The sequence below is a fragment of the Stigmatopora argus genome, chromosome 1 (assembly GCF_051989625.1).
Source record: "Stigmatopora argus isolate UIUO_Sarg chromosome 1, RoL_Sarg_1.0, whole genome shotgun sequence".
NCBI lineage: Eukaryota > Metazoa > Chordata > Actinopteri > Syngnathiformes > Syngnathidae > Stigmatopora > Stigmatopora argus.
Window position 1 is genome coordinate 11,412,105 of NC_135387.1, and position 17,006 is coordinate 11,429,110.

A 17,006-nucleotide genomic window follows, 5' to 3' on the forward strand; every position below is an offset into this window, starting at 1 on the left:
ATTAAAAATGTTCATATATATTTTTTGATTGGCCATCGCAACTCTAATTAATTACTACATTTGGATGTCAAATGTAGACTGTAAAACATTGTCCCATGGGCCGCTAAGTTTGAAATCCTGCCCTATAAAAAGGTGATAAAGACACTTGAGAGAGAAAAACAAATCATAATTTGTGCATGAACGGGTATACAAAACACAGGATGAGAGTGGCCTTTTAAAAGAAAAAGAAAAAAGCACTGGACTACAAATATTTACAGAAGTTAGAATAGAAGCAGGGAAATCTTGTTTTAACATTTGTTTTTAAATTTTATTCATTTGTTTTTATGCAGGTCCAACAAAATAACTCACCATAAGAAACTGATCATGTTTGGATCTAGTGCTATTATGAAGGGCTGAAAAACAGGATTGTTTTAATGGGATGATTGCTATTTTCTCCCCATGCTTTATCTGGGCACTCCAGTTTCCTCCCACGTACTCCAAAATACGCAAGGTAAACTAATACTAGAACACTTCAAAATTGTTCATTGATGTGATTGGTTCCTGCATATATTAGTCAAAGGGAATATCATTTAACCATTGATACTCACAAGTAGGTCTGACGGATGAACTTGACCTAAATCCGCTAAAATCTGATAAACACGCACAGCTGACACCCTTGGAGAATTCAGATGGATGCAATTTTTTGGGTCTGTTTGTTTTTTGTTCGTTGTTTAATTATTATTATCGTTATAGAACTTTGATTCATTTCAATTCCAAATGGGTGGATGGGCACAAATATATTATAAGTTACACCATACTTTTGAAGGATTTTTGTGTTCATTTATGTCTGCTTAGCCTTCTCATTGAAGGAAATTAACTAATCGACACCAACTAAGGGTTGAGTTGACAGGGAAATTGAATGATTGAAAAAATATCGTTTGGTTTATTAACATTTTTTTTACTGATGGCGCTGCTTTGCACCGTCCACTTGGTGTCAGTATTGACTAATAAAGAGGATGCTTATTTTGGTTGCAAGTAGGTGTTAATGATTTATTTACTCTGTTTGTATTTTTTGTTGATGTTTGTGTATGTTGGTTTACATAATTTCAAGAGAGCCGATTGTATGAGACAGTGGAAGGATTAGTTTTATTTGTACTCGTGGAAGCAGCTCTGAAATCGCCCGATGATGTAAATATGTGACCTTTTTAATAGTACATTTGAACAATAGTCTTAATTTAGGCAGCGGATTAGAATATATTTTTAATGATTGATTGAATACACTCCATGTTTTATGTCCACATGAACATAACATAGCAATGCGGGCATACTATTGAAGTGAGGGGATGAAGCGTGGCAGGGAGAGAGGTGGTGAGGGGATGGAAACGACCCCTCCACCCAAATCCACCATATTCCCCACCCACTAACCCCCCTTCCTCTCATGCACCTCCCTTCCCCTTCTCTGTCAAACGTCAAGTGAGTCCACTTAAAACTCCATCCGCTGCGACCCGGTCAGCATTAACAGGATTTAGGATGAGGAGCTGGTCGGTGGTGGACTCCAAGGAAGAAGAAGTGGGCGAGGCCTGACCTCAATCCCGATTGATGTGTTCCTCGGAGCGGTCTAGACGCGATGTGATGTGATCTCATCAACCTTGAGCATCCCCGGGACAGGAGACCCTCAAGTTGTAGAATGACGTCATTTCAAATGGTGGAAGACTTGGATTGTTCGTGTTTGATGTCAACTCGTACGCCATTTCAAACTGGCTCAGGAAAAGGTCACGTGCTTGTAGCCCATTCGGCCGGACCCTTTTCAGGCTGCCGGTCGGACAGTTGAACACGCCCGGCCTGCATAAATTCTTGATGGACATGCCGCTCGACTGCGACTGAACTGGAGCCATCATGTACGCCGGACGCAAGAGAAGAAAACCACTCCAGAAAGGGTAATCTGACAATCTCACGCCACACAATCAAAAAGTGCTTGTTTATCTCCTGTGGGTTATCTATCATCTGTCATCTAGTATTTAAAGGCGCTGTCCGTCCGTCGCTACGTGTCGTTATTCATAGGTGACCAAAGCTACATAATTTGGAGTAAAGAAATCATTTTAGACCAAATAAATGAAACTGGATTATGTCCAACCAGTGTGGCCAAAGGGTGGTTTATTTAGTATATTATATTATTATATCATTTGTTCTCTCAAGACCACTGGTGCTGTACCAAATTAAACAATGCACGTGGTTAAATATGGAAGCAATTTTTACATAAAGAACCGCCTAACTTGCCAAATTCAGTAGGTTTGTAGTATGCTGAAAGTTTGACTGAGAGCATTTAAAACACAGAGATTTTAATATGGGGCGGCCCAGCGGTTGAGTGGTTAGCATGTCGGCCCCACAGTGGGAGTCCTTGGTTCAAATCCAGGTCGGTCCACCTGTGTGGAGATTGCATGTTCTCCCCGGGCCTGCGTGTGTTTTCTCCGGGTACTCCGGTTTCCTCCTACATTCCAAAGACTTGCATGGTATGGCGATGGGACACTCTAAATTGACCCTAGGGTGTGAGCATGAATGGTTGTTTGTCTTCTTGCGCCCTGCGATTGGCTGGCCACCAATTCACGGTGTCCCCCGCCTCTGGCCCGGAGTCAGTTGGGATAGGCTTTTTTAATGAACTATTTTAATGAATTTTAATGAACCTGAAAAAAATATATATTTTAGGGACTCAAAAAAGTGAAACTGGATTTTTGTGTTTATTTTGCAATGTCTAATGATCTTTTGTGGCTTTTGGACTGGTTTGAAATCCATGTGTGGCCTAAAGTCGTGATAAATTCAGCAAATTTTCGTCACTATATGTCTGTGTCAGTAAAAAGCAGTGGTGGTCCGTGCATTTTCTCGTAGCACCTTCAACGGGTAAAATCCACTACCTAGCAGCATTTAATGATTAAATACAAATACCGGAGCTATTCATACATTACAACCGGGCCGGGCGGTGATTTTCCCAGGAAAAGACAGCGATGAACGTCAATGGCGTACCGGCAAACATTGCCCGAAAATGGGGTAAAATCCAGCCGGAAACAGCATTTATTGATTAAATACAAATACTGGAGCTTTTTAGACATCAGAACCGGGCCCAGAGTATCATTTCCCCGGAAAAAAAGACAGCGATAAACGTTGGTACGTCCATATACGTCCATACGCGAAACGGCAAAAATTGCACTAAAATGGGGTAAAATCCACTTCCTAGCAGCATTCATTGATTAAATACAAATACTGGAGCTTTTCAGACATTACAACCGGGCCAGGGGGGTGATTTCCCCGGGAAAAGACAGCGATGGATGTCAATGGCTGAAATGTGATTGGTTAAATGCTTCAATGAAATTGAAAACACACATCTGGAAGCAATGCAACCAGGGGGAAAAGCAATGAAAGGAAGCGAACAGACAATTTGGAATTATTTAATAAGTATTGATGGCCAAAATATAACATATGATATTTCTTAGGCCAGCAGAGAAGGCCTTGAAGGCCCTGACAGCCCGCCACTACTAAAAAGTACTAATTGGGAATGCAGTTTCTGTAGTATTTGCTAGTGAATGTTTAACAGCTAAACTGAAATGCAGTAGAATTAATTACTCTAAGAAATATCTAAGGTAGAAAATGGGTTACTTGAAATGTGAAAAATAGTTGCGACATTTAATTGGTGTCAATCAGACTCATCCTTTGATTCATTGAAATATTTTCATGAGAAATAGTTCATTGCGGAATTTCACGGATGTATAAATTAAAAAGAGTCTAAATGTCATTTTGAAATTCTTGCTGTCATCACATCCAGGACCAAACTAACACCAACTGAGGGGGACAAGTCTAACCCGTCTAAACGGCACCGTGACCGTCTTAACACAGAGCTGGACAGGCTGGCAGGCTTGTTGCCCTTCCCTGAGGATGTCATCTCCACTCTCGACAAACTGTCAATTTTGAGGCTTAGTGTCAGCTATATCCGGACCAAGAGATTCTTTTCAGGTATGAAATGGCATCCTAAAAATGTTCATACAATGTGAAGGAAGGGAACGACCTTACCCATCGGTCACATTCATTCATTTTCCATACTGCTTGTGAGGATGCGGGAACCTATCTCGTCTAACTACAGTCAGGAGGCAGGGCACACCTTGAATTGGTTGCCCACCAATCACAGGGCACAATAGTCACATTCAGTTAGAAAGAGTTTTGAGTTGAACAGAAAGATTTTGAGAAGTGAGTTTTGGTGGAGATTTACATGACAATGAAGACTACAAATTGTGGACGACAAGGAAAATAAGGCTGAGATACAAAAACAACACAGCTTCTTAACGTTTTTGATACATGAGATATTTTGGAGTTGTCAAAAGCAATGAGTGGAAGACAAATATAGAGGAGACTGACACAGTAGGTCAGCCTATATTTCTCATCCTTCAGAACAAGTGCATTACCCCTGGATGACCCTTGCCGCTTAGTGTATGAATGCACTTGTTAATGGATTGTAGGTCAGCCTGTGGCCATGACCTCCCTCCTAAAAAGTCTCAGACACAGAGAAATGTAGGTCTGAGTAGGTGGCAGGAGGAGATGAAAGCTTTGGGGAATAAATACACAGCAAGATAATCCACTCACACTACTTTACACACGTTGTCAAAGGGGGCAGTGGAGTGGGGGGGCTGGTTGCCTTTTCAACTTTTGACTCTTGCAGGCACACCAACCCAGTTGATGTTCTTGTCGTGGCGGTTCAAGTGGTTTCTCAAACTGGTTTTAAAACTACAGCCCATCGTCTACTGTGTTTCAAAATCAATGCTATTAACCATGAAAAGTGTGCATGTCGAGAAAGTGTGGGATTTCGATGTTTCCCACGTATTAAGCAGTTGAATTATGCATACTATGTGTTTTTACACATTCTCACACACTCTTTTAAACAGTTACATTAAAATTATTTACTTTTACTGCTCGACAGATTTGAATCCCAATTGACAAAAAAACACCTGTTTGGATGTTCTTTGGTAGTGATGTACTATTGACCTTGGCTTATTGGTTCTTTCATTAAAGTAATGCATAAATTCTCATGTTGCTGAGTAGATATTTCTGCACTCTGCATTATAGTGGCCACCCGATAATGCCTTGGTTAATTTGCCTGACTTCAATGTGGGCAGCGTGGGATCGATTGCCACTTGGTGGCGGAGTCATTCTGAGTGTGAATGGTTGCATATCTCTCTAGTTTACCAGTTTAGGGTGCAGTCTTCCATTTGCCTGCAGTCAGCTGGGATAGTCTCCAGCTAAGCTTTGTCTATCAATTTTTGCTCTGTCAAATTTTGCTACCACTGTTATATCTGCATCCTTTATAGTTGTGACCATCTCATCTTGATAATTTTACTAAGTGAATAAATCTTCGGTTTATTTGGGTGCATATATTGATGCAACTATCAGAAAATGTTGCCAGTACACATTACATTAACAGATCAATAATATTCACCACAATACCCCTTGCGACCTTATTCCCAGCTAGTTTGGATTTGTTTTTAATCGTTATTTTTCTGTGGGAGCATATTTTGATGGTTTAACTGCACCCTACGTGTCCCTTGTGAGGATAGGTGGTACAGAAAATGAATGAACGAATGAATAAACTGGACCCTATCAAATAAATCGTGTTGAGTGCTCTTGTCCCTGATATTTGAGAGCTTTTGGATAAAGGAAAAAATAAAAATGGGCGTAACATAAAGAACCTATACATGCATGCAGAAAATTTTAATTTCTGATGGGTAGCAAAATGTGACTGAACACAATATTTGTGCACTTTGTTATTAAACCCTACTAGAAATAATAACTCTGATGCAAGATGGCTGCGGGTTATTTACATCAATGACTCTGAATGTTATACTGACAGTCAATGTTCCCTCTAATTTTGTCTGGGCAGAAAGACAACCTCCCTGAGAACACTGAGTACCGGTGTGAGCAACATCATCATTGCTCGCTATGGACACACACCAGTATCACACCTGCCATAAGCAGGTGTATGTCTACTACACATAAATGATTTAGTAAAAATAAAATGTAATGATTAATATCTATGAATGGGCGGGCCGGCGGATGACTGGTTCGCGCGTCGGCCTCACAGCAAAAAAAAAAAAAAAGGGATTTTATTTTGTGCGCTCCATATGATTTGCTGTGTGCAGAGAAGATGAGAGGAGTGCGCAATTGCGCACGCGCGCAGCTTAGAGGAAACATTGCTGACAGTGATACAGCAGCAATTGTAATAAAACCAGTAGGGAAGTTTTAATATCTGGCTACTTTCGCTCATTTGTACGCTATGACAATGGTCGATATATATATATTTTTGTGGGGTTATCGGAAAATGTAAGGTGTGGCTCAGGGTGTAAGAATAGCCTGAAATGGGCGAGAAATACCGATCAATAGAGATTTAAATGTAATAGTCTTCCATTTTTGCCTGGTTTGATTTTTTTTACAAAGCCCTTTATCTATTGTGAAAATGTCTGAATAATAATGTTGAGTTTGTTTAGCTTTAATTAAAGTTTAATGGGGTCAAAACATATTGTCAGCAATTCTCATTCAATAGTTTGCTGTAGTTCCAGCTGTAGTTGAGCATCTTTTCATTAAATTTGCCTTATTCATAGAAAAGATTAACTTTAGGTCAGACTAAAAAACATCAGTGTTTACTTTTTTCCCCATGCTGTGAGGTGGACAAAGACCCAATAGACAATTACACATAGATGTGGTCCAAATAAGCAATTAAGGGCCTCCTCATTGTAAGCAGCTCTTACTGACTTCCTTCTCTATTAACATCTCCCTTGCTGCCCTAGAAAAGCTCTTTGTTTCCTGCAGATTCATCCTGCTTTAATTCATTTCATCCCCAGGCCCTGAGGCACATTCCTTGCCTCAGTGGTTTTGTCTTCAAGGTCAGAGGTCATATAGGAGCCCCTATAAGCGGTTTGGACTGTCTGAGTGTAGAGGAAAGTGAGGCCTGTATTTAAAACAGAAGGGTTTTCCTGTCTTGTCTTGACATTTAGCATCTAAAACTGTTTTGGTCTTCCTTCCATTTGTTCTCCAAATGGTAAAACGTTTTCTCTTGGGTTCTCGTGTATTTTCGGAGGTTGTCCTGCAACCCTGCAGTCAAATTTCCCACATAACAAAACAACAGTCAATCTTCTCTTTCCTGTTCGCTTGTCTCCAGTGGCCTTGAAAAAGCATCCCTCCAATGGCACGAGCCAAATCACTGATCACCAAGACAGTAAGCCCCCAGAACAGACAGCTCAATGTGTGCCAGAAGGGCAACTGCTGCTTCAGGTAAATACAGTACATTTTATTTTAGTATAGTATATTGGAACCTTGACTTACAAGTGCTCCATGATACAAGTGTTTCCAGTTATGGGCTGATGTTTAATTGTTTTGTGCTGTGAGCACAAATGCAAGACACACCATTTTACAGTAGAGGAAGTCAAATTCAAGTGTGTAATTGAATTCATGCACAATATGTAATTTGGCTTGCAACATAATGTTGTTCGGAAATGTTTTAATCAATCATTATTATAAATCAGAATTCAGTTGAAGGCGACTATGGATCCAAGTATTGGTATAAAAGTATTTAACTCAAGCAGAAATGCTTCTTAACATCAGGTGCAAGTCCATGCACATTAAATATTTAAAGACCTTTTCATTTGTCAAGCAGATGCCACACCAACTCAATTTTTTCATACCATTTGGTGTTCAGAATCACGCGAGTTGTGACCTATCCCCTAAAACTTGATTTGAATCCTCGTTAAGAGTTTTTGAAACTTGTAATGTGTCGATGTTATTTCTGTACACCAAATTAGGTAAGCATGTTTTTCCTGGAACATAAGTATTAGAACATCATTTTTTTGTGATGCCTGACACAAATCTTGAATCTGGCGGAGCCAAATTGTCACGTTTTCTGATAGTCCCTAATTTTCTTTTCCCTGCAGGCTCTGAGTGGATTTGTTTTGGTGATCACAGCAGAGGGAATCATTTTTTACTGCTCTCATACCATCCAGGATTACCTTGGCTTCCATCAGGTACTCAGATACTATAAGCAAAAAAGCAGCTATCAGTATAGAGACCATATCAGACCGTTATTGTCCCTAAACTTGTCTTGAAGTGCATCATATACACGTACAGTTCCAACTTTAATCGTATGTAAATCGTTACAAAATGAGAGTATCAGATGTCATTTTGCCCTTGGAGTTTTAAATTCACAGCGTAAAAGTCCTCGTTGTGGCGTTTTCCTGTCAGACAGACGTGATGAACCACAGTGTGTTGGAGTTGATCCACACGGAAGACCAGGAAGAGTTCAAGAAGAACCTGCACTGGGCCCTGAACCCTGCCATCGACGTTGGATCCCATTTGGACATCACAGCAGGTAGCCTTCCTTCAGACAGAGTCACCTCAACTTGCCGTACATCACTTTTTGTTTCTTAATCTCATTGGAGGTCAAGAAAGGGCTTCTCACCTCTAGAGATGCTGAGCATGCAAACTCTGATCATTTTGTTGACGTGCCAATTCCAATTATCTTAACATTACACTGTTGATGCACACGCAGGTGAAAGAGAGTCTTGATGTACTTAGTATCTCTCTGTTTTGTGGTCATATATTTACTCAAGTAGATGGGGAATCAGCTCCCTCCTACTATGTGGGCTGCAACCCTGATGAGCTTCCTCCTGAAAACTCATCCTTCTTGGAGAGATGTTTTGTGTGCCGTTTCCGTTGCCTACTAGACAATTCTTCTGGATTTTTGGTGAGATTTGATTCACAAAATGGAACTGAATATTTTTTGTGAAACTATTGCAGTATACTGTCTTAGACAACTACATTTTCATGTAGTTTGGTTATCATTAAAGAGGTCAAAGTTCACAGCTGCAATTCCATGCATATAGTTTCCTAGGCCCACTCAAACTTGTGCCTCTCTTCCCTCCCAAAGTGTTTGCGTGAGCAATAAGCCTGCTTTATGCTTCTATCTACTAGTCACTATGGCTTTGTTTTCATAATCCCTCCTGCTATTCAGGACCAGATTCCTAACATCACGGCTCATAATCCCACCTAGATCAATTAAGCAGAGTTAACATAGCGACACCAGACAACACCATGTGTTTTTCAGGTGGGGTGAGGAATGAGGATTTAGGAGAAAGTGTTTGCATTAATTTTCTAATGTTGCTTCACATATGCAGCATAACAAAAAAAACAACTTCTATTTTTTATTCTGTAAACATTCATATGAGTTGTGATGAATGCATCAAAATGTGCTGATTATTAGGTGGATAATTCAATTTAAATTCACTTGGAAAATTTGTTTTTTTTTTGTTTACAAAAGTGCCAACTCTGACTACACTAATGTAATTTTACATGTAAAAAAAAACAAATGTGGCACTAAAATCACGCTGCCTTTTACCATTTCATAGTTATTCCATCTAAAAACAATGCTTTGGGGAACGCCCACTTTTTTTCAGCCATTCAGGATGTGATAAAATTATTGATCATGTCTAGTTTTTCTAGTGCTGCACTACAAATCAAAATTCCTTAGGCTCTACTTTAATTATTAAGCTTTTCCTTTCACTTTTTATTGTGTCAACAATACGGACAGCTTTCATTTTAAAGTCACTCGCTGCAGCATTTCATAGCTCCTTCAAAGCGCTCCTGAAATCATCTTTCTCTTATTGTCCTGTAATGACTGTCATTACGTGTTTACAAGTATAAATGTGACAGGTAACCAACGTAAAAAAAATTGTAATATAATGTTTTTCTTACAAACCATTGTAATTTACTTTACAGGTTTAAGTATTGAATAGCTTTGTCATGGCATGTAAAATACAAGAATTTAAGTGCTGCTCCTGTAAAGTGATTAAGACAGTTCAATGCCAGACAATGTGAAAACAAAGACTTCTCCCCCCTTTTTAGGCATTAAGCATCCAAGGTCGACTAAAATTCCTGCATGGGCAGAGTGGATTGCAGTGTGCCAATGTACGAAGTGGCCCACTTCAGCTCGCTTTGTTTGCCATTGCCACTCCTCTGCAGTCACCATCTATCCTGGAAATAAGAACAAAGAATATGATCTTCAGAACCAAGCACAAGCTTGACTTCACTCCAATGGCCTGTGATGCAAAGTACGTATGTGTGGTTTTTTTTTTGGGGGGGGGGGAGAAAGTACCAGTTCATGAATTGAAGACGCCATTATATGCATAGTGATTATCACAATCATGTATTTCAGGGGTAAAATTGTGCTAGGTTACACAGAGGCAGAGCTGCGTGTCCGGGGTTCAGGATATCAGTTCATTCATGCTGCTGACATGCTGCACTGTGCGGAAAATCACATTAGAAGTAAGTTGCTTACTCATTACAGTACGCAAATCAGACAAGGCAACACTATGTAAGTAGAAGAAAGATATGTAACCTATACAGTTTGACAGGAGGAAAGTTCAATTGATTTGAATGCCTTTATTGTCATTATACAAGTACAATGAGATTTAGAGCTTCACATAAATGTGTACACATAAATACCTGGTCATGAGTTTTAGAAGCGCATTGTCTTTAATATTTTTTTCTATTTCTAGTGATAAAAACTGGTGAGAGCGGCCTCACAGTCTTCCGGTTGCTCACCAAAGACAACAGATGGAAGTGGGTCCAAGCCAATGCCCGCCTTGTTTATAAGAATGGCAAACCAGACTACATTATAGCCACACAGAGGCCTCTGGTGTAAGTGGAGGATTTTCACTTGAAAACAATGTTGGCCGTATTTTGGGGGTAATGGTTTCTCCTCCTACAGGGACGAGGAAGGGGGAGAACACCTGAGGAAACGCTCCATGCACCTTCCCTTCACCTTTGCAACGGGTGAGGCTCTTCTTTACCAGACCAGTTACCTGCATTATGGCCTTCCTCAACCGCTCACGGGCAAAGCCAAAGCCAAGAAGGGAATCCTGGATAAGAGGTTTTCAGAAGACATGCATCCCAAGTCCTTACTGGAAGCGCTGATGAGTCAAGATCAGTCTGTTTATGTCTGCCAACCAGATTCAGAGGCTCACATGTCCTACCCTTGCAGTACTTTTAGCAAACAGCAAGGGGGGACAGCTGGATTTGCAAATGGCTCACAGATGATGGCATTATGCAACAGTGAAAAGTCTATGTGTGACCCACTGCTGGCCACCCTGGACTCTCTGTCTCTGAATGGAGAGGAAACATGCTCCAACAGTGAACTCCTCAGTGCTTTGGAAAACCTCGGCCTAAATGCTGAGGACCTGGAGGTTTTGCTATTGGATGAAAAGATGATCGCGGTTGAAATGGATTCTAGTCATGTTTCAACACTCCGTGAGCTCACCAACAATGAAATCCTCTCCCACATTCATGAGTCTTTGGACAGTGTGCCAAATAGAGAAGAGCCCAATGACATCGTTGGGTTCGGACTCTATGACTTTTCTTCTAACTCTGGCCAAAGTGCCACCCAGCACGCTACACCTGCCACTCCGTCCATCAGCGGGCAAACACAGCAGCTGCCCATCAGTGAAGGCGGGCTTCAGTTCCTCTCAGGAAGTGTAGACACTGGCATCCTTTCTGGAAACAGCCACTTGATGCTTATGACAGGGAAAGACCACCACCATCCTTTTGTCAACGAGGAGAATAAAAACAATATCTCAGTACTGGACTCAAGTAAACATTGGCAGGAGGAGCAGATGGAAAACAGTAACACTTTGTTTCCCAACTTCCAGACCCTGGAGTCTAACTTTAGAGCCAATAAACATAATGCTTTTCTTCATGATGTGGACTCCGTTGTATCAAACACACCAATTGCTGGTGGACCAGTTCTAAATGCCACAAATGTTTGTCCCTATAATGGTTTGTTGGACACTGTGGAGCCAGTCCCACTGGAGGCTCGGCAATCTCACAAGCTCCAGAGTCCACCTCTTCGGCCATCTTTGGCTCCTTCACAGAGCGCTGCTTTGGAGCTGGAGCAATTAGTGGCTCTGACGCAACCTTCAGTCGAGGCCTATAGTCTGTTCAATACCAGCAACACCACACAGGGTGCCCACAACCAGGTAAGAGTTAGACTAATATTTTATACCGTAGCGTCATTTTAAGATATTTTTTATAAAGATTGTTATTAGTAAAGCTTTTGTGGAGCCATTCATTTTAAAGATCCGTTCAAACAAATGCCTCATTTGGCTCCCTTTTTTTACGTTGCATTTAGTGTTCAGCCGCCTAGAAGCATGATAGAACTGAATGCCTTTTGATACTAAAACAGTTTTAATATGGCACTGGGCAGTTTTTGTAAACTGTACTGCCTTTGTTTTCTTGTTTTCTAAATTCTCTCTATATAGTATGTAAAAGTGAAGTCAGCTGGGATAGGCTCCAAGAATACCGACCATACACTTATAAAACCTAATCTTGTGTGTGAACCACTCTGGGTGAGAGAGGGTTGAGAGAGTGAAAGGCCGAGAGACTGATGGCAGAAAGCAAGCACGCGCAATGGAGAGAGAGCATGCATGAGAGAAAAAATGAACAGCTCCCAACCATCTGCGACTCTGTTTCCTTTGTTCAAGTTAATGAGCCCTTTGAATGATGAGATTCGTTTGTGAACGTCACAACTCTCTCTTGCACAAATTAGGAAGAATTCTGACAACATTTCAAGTACTATTGCTATAGAACAGTTCTCATCAGATTTTTTTCCCATTCAGAAAAATAAAAAAATGCACATATATAAACGCGCCCTTTGCCAGGGTTGGGCAAACTATTCCAGAAAGGGCCGCAGTTGTTGCTGGATTTCATTCCAAACTATAAGAGGAAACCTATCCAGCAATCTGGTATCTTAGAAGTGCAATCAGTGGATTGCAGTCAGGTGCTTATTGTTTCAGCAGAAATCTCTTTGGTTAAACTGTTTGTGTTGGATCAGTCGGAACAAAATCCTGCACCCACAGCGGCCCTCGAGGAACGGTTTGCCCACGCCTGCCCTATGCAGTTCTCTGTGGTTGCGTTGGGAACCTTTGGCAAGGTCTGATATGCTGCCTTGAAATGTCAACTAAAATAGTGACTGCTCGCTAAGCTGTTTGGCTGTCATAGAAAGTCAGCTCATAGAACCTTAAGGCATGAAGCTCACTGTAAAATGTGATGATTTGGCCAGACATGCTATTTAAATAAGAAACTGCCTTTATTTTTATGCTGTCTAGCTCATGTACAGTACACACATAAATCTTTTGGACATAAGTGAGATGTGTGATTGTCCAAACCAATAAATGGAAACACATTCTCAGTTTTGCTTCGAGCACAAAAAGCAGCATTAGCTCTTGTGACAGAATGCGCCAGGAATAGATGAAGAAAAGAAAAGTAGAGGCCATGGTGAAGTTGGGTACAATAATGAATGGAATAAAGGATGCTTGGCCCCAGAGATGGTTGACCTGGCTCATATTCATTCACAAGCCTCTGGTGTTATTTTTCAGGGTCAGTGAGTGCTCCACTGCTGACCTACTATTTGCCTATCATTATTTACCTCATGATGAGAAAAGAAAACTGGGTTGTTGTGGTGAGTCATTAATGTCCTCAGCACTAGGCCTTATGATATGATGATTGGATTGGTTTGCATCGCGCAGCTACATGGTACATGGAAGACTGCACATAATAAACACGGGTCTTTCAAATTCTTATCTTTGCATGAATTCATTCACTACCAGGCAATTTTAAAGCAGAGCTTCTCATTTAGTCAGCTGTTTTAGCACATTTTGACTTATCTGTATTGGGCTTTCATCTTTGAGATATTTGAATGATTTGTTTTTCTGACCCCCTGGTTGTGGTTTTCAGCTGGAGACTGGTTGCCTGCTCAACGTTGCCAATGCTACCTTCATCCGGACGTGTCTCATGTCCAATGGAAAAAGAGATTTGGCAGGCAATGTCCAAATCTCGTGCACTGATGGACTTCCAGACACCCAAAAGTCAGGATTTATCATCTGACAAGAAGGTACCAAATAAAGAGAGAAAATGAGAGACTGCGCAATCAGAGAAACAAAAGCATTTATCAATGTTTGTCACTTCTCCATTTACTAGTCAGTTTGATGTAAAATTGTCACTGACACTGTGTTCTAATGTTGTTGCTCACACTGGATCAAAGTGTGTTCACTTATTACTGCTGGAATGGAGATGGCACTCACTTAATTGTACATATACACACTTGTTCTTGAAGTTACACAAGCGGATGTAATAAGAATCTTGAACAAGTTGTTACAAAATCTTAAATTTACAAATCTTGAAAAAGTGACTCCAAAGTTATGTTGTGGAATTGTCAATGACATTCTAAGTAGGAATTAGATAGGTTTTTTTTCCAACATTAGGCATGAAATTTTCCCTGCAAATGGCATTAAATTTTCCTCTGAGTGTTTTTATATGGTCTTAAAATGTCTTACATTTTCCAAATTGAAACTTCTAGGAACCCTTTGCTGATTCAGTCCCGTTGTAACTTCCTTCAAAATTGGACACAATGTTTTCAGCTCCCATACAGAATGTATGAAAATCTATGGACGTGACTGCAAATTTGATTTGCAATGCAGAAAACAGATCAGGCAAGCTGCATAGAGACAGACAGACAGCAACATTGAATAAGCTTGAGAAATTTCAAAGTGCATTAAGGCCTAAACACGTCTCAAATGAAGCCCAGGATATATGTACTCATACCTTTTGGCCATGATTAAACATCCCCAAAAGATCATTATACTTTCCTGCTGATAACATCTTGACACTAATGGGATTTTCAACTGGAGCTGAGTTTTTTTTTTTTTTTTAAAGATGAAGATATATGAAGTTCCAATTAACATAACCTTTGACCTTCTGTATGGAATACCAGCCCCCCAAAACAAGAATAAAAGAACAACTGACCTTTATTTAGGGTTAATCAGAGGCACTTTAAATGGTGGGAGTTGTGTGCTGACTACATTTACCATGAGTTTGATTGTGAATGTGATTGGTGAATAGAGTGTACACACTAGTGCAACCAGATTCTGTCAGTTTATTTTGATTTTGTTGAACATTCTTGAAATGATTTCTTTGAGTCATTTTTATTTCACACAAATTTATAAAAGGATGGGTCGACTTTTCCATCCACTGTGATAGTCTCATCTTTGTCTTTACTGTATAGAACCTCACTTTGTATCAAGCCAAGCATGAAGTTGACCTTAATTGACTGTGTAATTGTGCCATATCCACACATATCACTTATTATTGTCTGTTTGTCATAATATCACATGAAAATATCTTAAAATAAGTTGTGCATTTTCTAACGTGAAAAAAAATGGATTCACTGTTACTACTTCTTAGCTTTTTTTGTGGAAAAACTTTTTTTTTCTCCTTATTATCCAGGTGAAAAATTGTAGCATCATAACATTTATCGCAAATTGCAACTGTTGTGCACTTTTTGTTTTGTACAATCCTGACATCATCAGAGTAACTTTGTTATGTCACCAGAAAAAAAAGCATTTTTCCCGACTAGAAACTTTATTGCCTTGTCGTTTCTGATTTACACGTGCGTACGGTGAAATGTGTACAGAGTTTCTGCTTCTTCCAAAAACAAAGTCTTGCTTGTGCTTCTCTTAACTCAAAGGGAAGACAAAGAAACATTTGGGAGAGAGACGTTGCCATTATCGCTCTGAAAACTTTCTTCATCTGTATGTCTGAATTTTTTTTTGCAATGTTCATGGATATGGTTTGGTATACCTTGAATTAGCAACATTTAGCATTTAGGGCAAATTGTGAAATAAAGTAAACAACAGATGTCTGGGGTGGCTTCACGTTGAACGTCACAAATGGCTTTTATACGATTTGACCACATTTTTGTAAACAGCCTTTCGCATATACTACATAGTGTATAAAAAATGATGTCAAAGAGTGCGCTTTAAAAAAAGTGGTCTCCATATAAATGTATGTTTTTGACAAGCACTTCTTTAAAATCACTTAAGTCGTTTCATTGAATACACAACATTTTATTCAATGTTGAATTTGTAATGTTTGTTGTTATGATGACTAAGTACCACAGTGGTGAGCAGAGCCTCACCATCACCTAATTGATTAACACCAGCTTTGGAATGTTTTAAGTCCTGGTTTTAGCGCTAATCACTGTTACTCTCTATGAAATGATCGTATATACGTTTCTTAAATGAATTGTCTTTTCGCTGTGTGGAAATAAACACGTTTGGTGCTATCACAACCAATCGTCTATGCTGTCATTTTTGAACACCTTCACAACTTTAACACCTTGGTGTATGATTAAATTTTTTTGGTTGACTTTTTTAACTTCTTCAATGGGACACCTGCTGAATTGTTGTATTCTACTAACAGCTTTTGGATCCTTTTAATACACACCATCAAGACACTCCAGCCCCCGCTGCAATATTTTTTCGCACTGGCAAGGGTGTGAACTCGCATCCATCCCAAAACAAACAAACACAAACACTGATGCCAAAGGCAGCTGCTCAAGATGCCAGCAAATGCCACATTTTCATCTCAGCTCTCTTGAAGAATAAGAGAAGATTTACAGTGGCGGGCTCGGCAGCGACTGGAGTTGTTTCGACTACCCGAGTGCACAATGATGCTGACTTTACATCTTTAATGACCTGCCCGGAATCATTTATGAGAGTTTTCTTTCTCACGCAGACTTCAGACACTTAACTTTACACACTTGTGACATGATCAATCATCCAAGCAAGATGTTGTTCTGTCCCACTTTGGCTTTGGGGGGCCGCCGGGAGAGGCTGAGGGCAAATGTGTTCATGTGGGGACCAAGATCATTTAACGTTTTACCATAGCAACAGCCAAAATCTGTCTGAGTCGGGAAATTGGTTCATTGGTTTTCTTGTCTTATAGATCCAAACTAGCTCTGTGACAGTGCACTCTCTGATATTGAACACATTGACATGGATTGTGTGTCCAAGCATCCTTTGCTGCGTAAGCAAAATATGAAATATTAAATGACCTTCTACAATCACTCTCGTCTTGACACTCAGGAGTCAGGACACTGTTTCTGAAAATAA

At 40.1% G+C, this 17,006-nt stretch overlaps 2 protein-coding genes across 4 annotated transcripts in view; one reads left to right on the plus strand and one right to left on the minus strand.

Annotated features, from left to right (window-relative positions):
• The window catches only part of sh3bp4a (SH3-domain binding protein 4a), a 15,319-nt gene extending 14,672 nt beyond the window's left edge, over positions 1-647 (minus strand). The window contains exon 1 of one of the 2 annotated variants that reach the window (XM_077596318.1): positions 588-647. The gene's annotated coding sequence lies outside the window, so the exon portion shown is untranslated. Of the gene's footprint in view, positions 1-348; positions 489-587 lie in introns of those variants that run through there. The other variant, XM_077596326.1, reaches the window with a different exon arrangement.
• Positions 1-16,142, plus strand: part of LOC144071335 (aryl hydrocarbon receptor-like) — a 19,236-nt gene extending 3,094 nt beyond the window's left edge. The window contains exons 5-16 of one of the 2 annotated variants that reach the window (XM_077596348.1): positions 330-490; positions 1,454-1,916; positions 3,794-3,981; positions 7,172-7,284; positions 7,941-8,030; positions 8,248-8,374; positions 8,619-8,749; positions 9,907-10,112; positions 10,217-10,326; positions 10,560-10,701; positions 10,772-12,035; positions 13,792-16,142. In XM_077596348.1, the coding sequence (XP_077452474.1) occupies positions 1,876-1,916; positions 3,794-3,981; positions 7,172-7,284; positions 7,941-8,030; positions 8,248-8,374; positions 8,619-8,749; positions 9,907-10,112; positions 10,217-10,326; positions 10,560-10,701; positions 10,772-12,035; positions 13,792-13,941 (2,562 nt within the window). In that variant the 5' untranslated portion in view covers positions 330-490; positions 1,454-1,875 and the 3' untranslated portion in view covers positions 13,942-16,142. Of the gene's footprint in view, positions 1-329; positions 491-1,427; positions 1,917-3,793; positions 3,982-7,171; positions 7,285-7,940; positions 8,031-8,247; positions 8,375-8,615; positions 8,750-9,906; positions 10,113-10,216; positions 10,327-10,559; positions 10,702-10,771; positions 12,036-13,791 lie in introns of those variants that run through there. The other variant, XM_077596338.1, reaches the window with a different exon arrangement.
• Positions 16,143-17,006: the final 864 nt, after the last annotated feature.